The sequence below is a fragment of the Littorina saxatilis genome, linkage group LG3 (genome assembly GCF_037325665.1).
Source record: "Littorina saxatilis isolate snail1 linkage group LG3, US_GU_Lsax_2.0, whole genome shotgun sequence".
Classification (NCBI taxonomy): domain Eukaryota; kingdom Metazoa; phylum Mollusca; class Gastropoda; order Littorinimorpha; family Littorinidae; genus Littorina; species Littorina saxatilis.
In genome coordinates this window covers 19889072-19895396 of record NC_090247.1, presented here as the reverse complement: position 1 = coordinate 19895396, position 6325 = coordinate 19889072, and the positions used below count along the sequence as shown (strand labels likewise).

At 48.8% G+C, this 6325-nt stretch overlaps 1 protein-coding gene across 1 annotated transcript; it reads right to left on the bottom strand.

The window, feature by feature from the left end:
- Positions 1–2805: 2805 nt before the first annotated feature.
- Positions 2806–4126, bottom strand: LOC138961120 (ribonuclease H-like). Its single transcript, XM_070332721.1, has 2 exons — positions 3451–4126; positions 2806–2834 (listed from the first exon to the last, which is right to left on the bottom strand). The coding sequence occupies exons 1-2, from the start codon at positions 4124–4126 to the stop codon at positions 2806–2808; spliced, it is 705 nt and encodes a 234-aa protein (XP_070188822.1).
- Positions 4127–6325: the final 2199 nt, after the last annotated feature.

The window sequence follows — 6325 nt, the reverse complement described above, 5'->3', positions numbered from 1 at the left end:
AATTTTGCCAGGAAAGACCCTTTTGTCAATCGTGGGATCTTTAACGTGCACACCCAATGTAGTATACACGGGGGGTGGTTCGGACACCGAAGAGAGTCTGCACACAAAGTTGACTCTGTGAAATAAATTTCCGCCGAACCTGGGATCGAACTCGCGCTGACAGCGGCCAACTGAATACAAATCCAGCGCGCTACCAACTGAGCTATATCCCCGCCCCGATATATATACCAGATATTGATTCTGGTATGTGTCCACGTGGAGGAATCGCCTTATCCCGTGGACAAGCTTGGCCAGATCTGGCGCAATGAACAGCAAGGGAAGGATTGAACCTTTCAGGCAGTTCGACGACAACACGACATCGATCGAGTAACTCTCACCACATAAAAATGTGCAAGGGAACGGCAACAAAGAAACGGGAGAGGGGGGAGGGGGAGGGAGGGAGGGTTGGTAAGGGGGTTTGACATTTCTTCATAACAGCCACGTATCTAACAAATTGTGACAGGTTTGGACTTTGAAACGACAGAGCCTACAGAACTCCGAAAGCAAGATAGAAAAGAAGAACAAAAAGAAAGGAATCAAGAGAGGGAGAAAGAGAGAAAGAAAAAAAAGCAAGATAAAATATATTATATAAAAAAGAACACAAACCCCCACCCTTTCCAAACCAATGCCCACTCCCAACCCTTACCACCCCTACCCCACCCACCCACTCAGAAAAAAAAGAAAGAATGAAAGATACAAAAAAAGAAGAAAAAGAAACAGAAAAAGGAGACGAAAACTAGGACGCGGTTTCTCCACTTTTTGTTTGGCAAACTTGTGCAAATGTAGTAGCATTGCATGCGATGACAACATAGATAATTGTGGGACGGGTTGGGTTCATTTGATGTCTCAGTACACTTCGCTGGCTTGCCGAATCTTCTCGTCAAATTCCTTTAGATCTGGCACGCGACGAGGGCAGGCTAAGTCTTTAATGATCAGCCAATCGGAACCTCCCATGCACGCGTTACTTTTAGCTTCTTTGTCGAGCGTTTAAAACATATCGCGAGATGTGATCTGGTGCGAGAATTGGGCTGACAAAGACACGCTAGTCTTGGCTTTCAGGGCTTTGCTGGTCGCTTAGAATTCGGGTTTCGCGCTGCCAATAGTGAATTTTGTTGAAATGAATTAAAAAGGGAAAGAAATAGTGATGAAAAGAAAATCGTCTTTGATTGGACAGGCAAGCATACACGCACGCACTCACGTAGGCACTCACACACGCACGCTAGCATGAACACAAACGCGCAAGCGTGAACACACACACACACACACACACACACACACACACAGACACACACACACACACACACACCAGCAGTGCATATCAGCGCCCACGCACGAACGCACCCAAACACTTCACACACGCACGCACGTATGCTTAAACGCTCGCACACACACACGCATTCACACCACAGTGCATGCACATATATGCTCGTGATCACACACACACACACACACACACACACACACACACACACACACATGCATAAGCATTCACGCACGTGTCAGTAAACATGCACTTCCTTACGCATATATACACACGCACACATACACATACACCCTTTTATTTCAGCATACTTGGCAACCATTGCCACTATTACGATTTCCTTATGGTTGATGACGTTCTTTCTGCTTCAACGAAAACGTTCAGAGTTCAACTTCTTTGGGTTCATTCGGCAGAAGTGGAGTTCCTTTATTTATCTTTTTATGTCATCATCCCCGGCTTTAACAAAATAATTATGGGGCGTAGTTTTATTCCTACGGCAGAACTGTACGCTTCGCATGTATGGCTGCGACGAAAAGACTTATCATCACAGACTTTCAGATTTTATTTGTGGGGTGTACACGTATTCTTCGCTACTTTCAAAGAATGTTGCCTTTGCTTTCTTTCAATTTTTTATTTCGTCATCTCAGACTGATTCTGGGACGTCCCGGCATCTTTAAAGCAGCATTACCACAGGCTTTGTTTTGTTTCACTTCGGTAGAAAGATTTCTTGGTAAGCAAACGCGTGGCTGAAGTGGAGCGTAGTCTAAAGCGTATTAGGTTTTTTTAAATGAGAGCTTTATCTTTAGATATAAAAACTTGCTCTCTCTCTCTCTCTCTCTCTCTCTCTCTCTCTCTCTCTCTCTCTCTCTCTCTCTCTCTCTCTCTCTCTCTCTCTCTCTCTCTCTCTCTCTCTCTCTCTCTCTTTTTATCAGTATTGTAACTGCATGTAAACGGTATGTTATATGTCCGTCTGTCGGTTATGTCCTAATGTTGTATATATATGTCTTGTATACTTTCCATTTACATATTTAATATACATGTTGAAGGATGAATGATGATACATTGTAGACGGATGCATGTTATTGATTAAAAGCCCCACAATGTTGTGCTTGGCAAATACAACAACAAAAACAAAAAAACAAAAAAAACTTGCTTATTCTCTAAAACATGCCACGAAGAATCCTCAAAGAGGGTTTAAAAGGCAGAACACTCTGGAGAATAGATGTTGTCAGGATTTACTGTCTTCGGCATATGTGCTGAAATGGCCATAGAATTTTCTGCAATTTTTCAGAAGTCTAAGGCTGTGCTTTGCGGTCACCTTATACCCGGTACAAACCTTACAATTTTTTCAAAGAAGTGTATTCACCATTTCTGGTCTTAGTTTTGAGGCAGGCAAATTGGCAGACTGCGTGTGTAAAACCAGGTTTTGCTGTACATTGCATACGTTACAATCGCTGAACCTGTTGTACTCATACGCGAAATTCATTATTAAGGAGCAGGTTACTTCAATCGACCGGCACATTGACACGGGCTCCTGTGAGCAGTAAGAAATTATTCTAAAAGCTGAGACTATACAGCAGAGATTATATATATATGAGATTATACAGATGAGATTATATAGATGGCATTATATAGCATTGCCTCGCCGGCATATTCATGCAAGCGAGTCACGCTTCGTCGACGATTTTGATATAAGTTCATTATTTGTATCACAAGTGTTTGGTTGCCTCTCTGTCTACTTCAAAGACCAGTGGGTCGACGTCCTATAGAATGGGACGTTTTGTTTTCTCAGGACTGGGTGGCCGAGTGGTAACGCACTTGCGTTCGGAAGCGAGAGGTTGCGAGTTCGACCCTGGGTCAGGGCGTTAGCAATTTTCTCCCCCCTTTCCTAACCTAGGTGGTGGGTTCTTCTCTCTTCTTCTTCGGTGTTCCAGGATTTTTGGCCTCAGGTCAGACTTCAAGTTTTGTAGCTTGAATAAAGCTGGTGGTCAGGATCAGGGAGTCTTTGGTGCCCCAGAGTTGCTCCTGCAGTGTGGCACCTTGGGGCCAGTGATCTGTTCTGGCTTCCTGGTGGAGCGGGCAGGTCTGCAGGATGTGCTCTGGGGTCTGTGGGCCTGTTTCGCACAGGCAGTTCGGTGTGTGCGACAGACCAAGGCGGTGCATGTGGGCACGCAGTCGACAGTGTCCAGTCCGTAGGCGGAAGAGGATGGTCTGCTGATGGCGCTGTAGATTGAGCATCTGATCATCAGATGGCAGGCTGTGTTGGGCATTCCAGGTGGTTTGGTAGTGTCTTTTCACCAGGGTTTTGGCTTCACTGTAAGAGACTGTTGGTCTTGTCTGCTCCAGATGGCTGCCAGTCTTGGCCAGTCTGTCCGCTTCCTCGTTCCCTGAGAGGCCACAGTGAGCAGGGATCCACTGGACAGCGACGTTTGTGGTCTGGGAGAGAGTACAAAGAAGACGCTGGGTGTCTCGTTCCAGCTGCTCTTTGGGCGACTGCAGGCTTTGGACGGCGGATCTGCAGTTGGTCAGGAAGACGGCGTGAGAGGGTGGGTGTTCGCTGACCAGGCTAACTGCTTCTCTGAGAGCGGTGAGTTCTGCCCGGTAGTTGGATGACAGCTCTCCGGCAGGCAGGGATCTTGAAAGGGTGTGTCCGTCTGGGTAGCGTACCAGGATCCCGCTTCCTCCGTTTTTGATGGCACCATCTGAGGACCCGTCAGTGTAGATGTGAGTCCATACTGAGGCGTTGTAGTCCTGGTGCATCATCTCCAGCGTGAGGTTCTTGAGGACTGCGTCCTGCTGCTCTCTCTTGCTGGTCACTCCTGGCATGTCAGTAACAAAGAGCACTTTGCTGAGCTGGCTGTTCCACTCTTCAGCGTCTTGGAGGGGCTCTTGTTCTTCAGGGGTGCGTGGTAGGAAGCTGGTTTGGGTTCTCTCTAGCTGCTTGGCCAGATGGTTGAAACTGCTTCTTTTCAGCCTGTTCTTCGTCAGCTGTTGGGTGTGCTGGTGTGCTGGGTGAGAGGGGAGTCGTTGCAGCTTCTCGTATTACATGATGACCTTCTCTTCTCGTCGGTGGTACAGGGAAGGGAGTCTGGTGGTGGCTTCAAGGGCGTGTATGGGCGTAGTTTTCAGTCCCCCTGTGATGATGCGCATGCTTGCGTTCTGCACTTTGTTGAGCCGGCTGGCGTTGCTCTTCGCAGCTGTGGCCCAGGCTGCTGCTCCATACTCCATCACAGGGCGGACGTGTCCCGTATACACCTGTCTGAGGATGTTGCTGCTGGCTCCCCACTTTGTGCCAGCCAGTTTCTTCATGGTGGAGAGTCTTCTCGTAGCCCTCTTCTCCGCCTCTTTGATGTGTGGGTTCCAGGTGAGCTTCTTGTCTAGCTTGATACCTAGGTAGGTAGGGGTGTCTTCCTGTGGTATTGCCTGGTTGTTGATGGTCAGGTGGAGGGTCTCTTTGGAATTGGAGAGGGAGAAGCAGGTGGCTACGGTCTTGAGGCTGTTCACGGTGACACACCAGTCTGTTGCCCACTTAGAGGTGATGTTGAGGGCCTCCTGCATCTGGACTTTGGCGGTTGCGGTGGACTCGGCAGCGCTCCACATCGCAAGGTCATCGGCGTGTAGGGCTTTGGAGATGTGTCTGGACAGGCTGGTGGTGATGTCATTGATGAAGACGACGAAGAGGGTGGGGGATATTACTCCTCCCTGGGGGACTCCTTCCCTGATCTTCACAGCGTAGCTCAGGTTGCCGTCAAGCTTGACTCTCGCGGTTCTGTGGCACAGGAAGCTCTTGATCCAGTTGAGCATTCGTCCAGCGATTCCTGCCGTCAATAGCTTCAGGAGGAGGCCTTCCTTCCACACCTTGTCGAAGGCCTTGGAGAGGTCAATGAAGGTGGCAATGACTTTCTTCTTCTCCTGGAAGGCATTCTCTATTGATTGGGTGAGGTAGATCAGCTGGTCTTCAGTACTCCTGTTCTTCCTGAAGGCGGACTGTTCATTGGTGATCAGGTTGTTGGTTTCCAGGTGCCACATCAGCCTCTTGTTGATCATGCGCTCGAGGGTCTTGCCGAGGCAGCTGAGTAGACTGATCGGTCTGTAGCTTGTCTTTTGCTTGCGGTTCTTGTCCTTCTTCAGGATGGGTATGATGATGGCCTCTTTCCATGCTGAGGGGAAGACGCCGGATCTCCACGACTGGTTCAAGAGCTCAAGGAGCTTAGTTCTGGCAGCAGGCCCGAGGTGCTTGATCATCTCGTTGCAGACTCCATCCTTTCCGGGCGCTTTCTTGCACTTGAGTCTTTTGATCGCATCGACGAGCTCTGCCATGGTAAGATCTGAGATCATTGGTGGGGCTGCGTTTCTCTGCTGTCGGAGTCTGGTTTCAAGTTGTTCTGCAACTTCCTTCTTTCTTTGGGGTGGGACTCTGATGGTGCTCTCGGTCTCAAAGACGTCGGCAAGGAGATTTGCTGCTCTTTTTCCAGTGTGGAAGGTTCCGCTGTCTTCTAGTACTGTAGGTCCCCGCGTGGCCATGCTGTCTTCGTTTAGAATTTTGGTGAGACGCCAGAGTTTCCCTGTGTCTGAATCGAGGCCAATGGTGGAGGTGATTTCCTGCCAGCTTTGTTGCAGTTCTTGTGTCTTGGTCTTGTTGAAATCCTCCTTCAGTTGGTTGTGCATGGTCGTTGTTTCTGCGGATGGGGACTGCTCCATGCTTTCTCTGGCTTCTGAGAGTCGCTGGTGCAGGCAGGCCAGCCTCTGACTCCAGTAAGGTTTGTAGTCCTTCCTGAAGCCACGGGGGATGGACTTCCTGGCAGCCGCTAGGATGGTCTGTGTCAGCTCTTTTACGTTGTGGTTGATGTCCTCCGTGAAGGTGGTGTTGCGAAGGCTTTCTGCGTGAAGCTAGTACTTGGTCCATTTGGCTTTCTTGAAGTTCCAGTTGGCTTTCTTTCTGTGGTACTCCAGGATGGTCTTCATGTCAGCAATGGAGAGGGTGATGGGTAAGTGGTCACTTCCTCCCAGTTGGTCGTTGACAGT

What these genes read in the sequence shown, in the direction of transcription:
- LOC138961120 (XM_070332721.1), bottom strand. Translation starts at nt 4,126, where the DNA reads ATGCCAGGAGTGACCAGCAAGAGAGAGCAGCAGGACGCAGTCCTCAAG. An exon ending in TGCCCACATGCACCGCCTTG is followed by an intron (nt 2,835 to 3,450) that starts GTCTGTCGCACA and finishes TACTGCTCACAG; the next exon opens with GAGCCCGTGTCAATGTGCCG.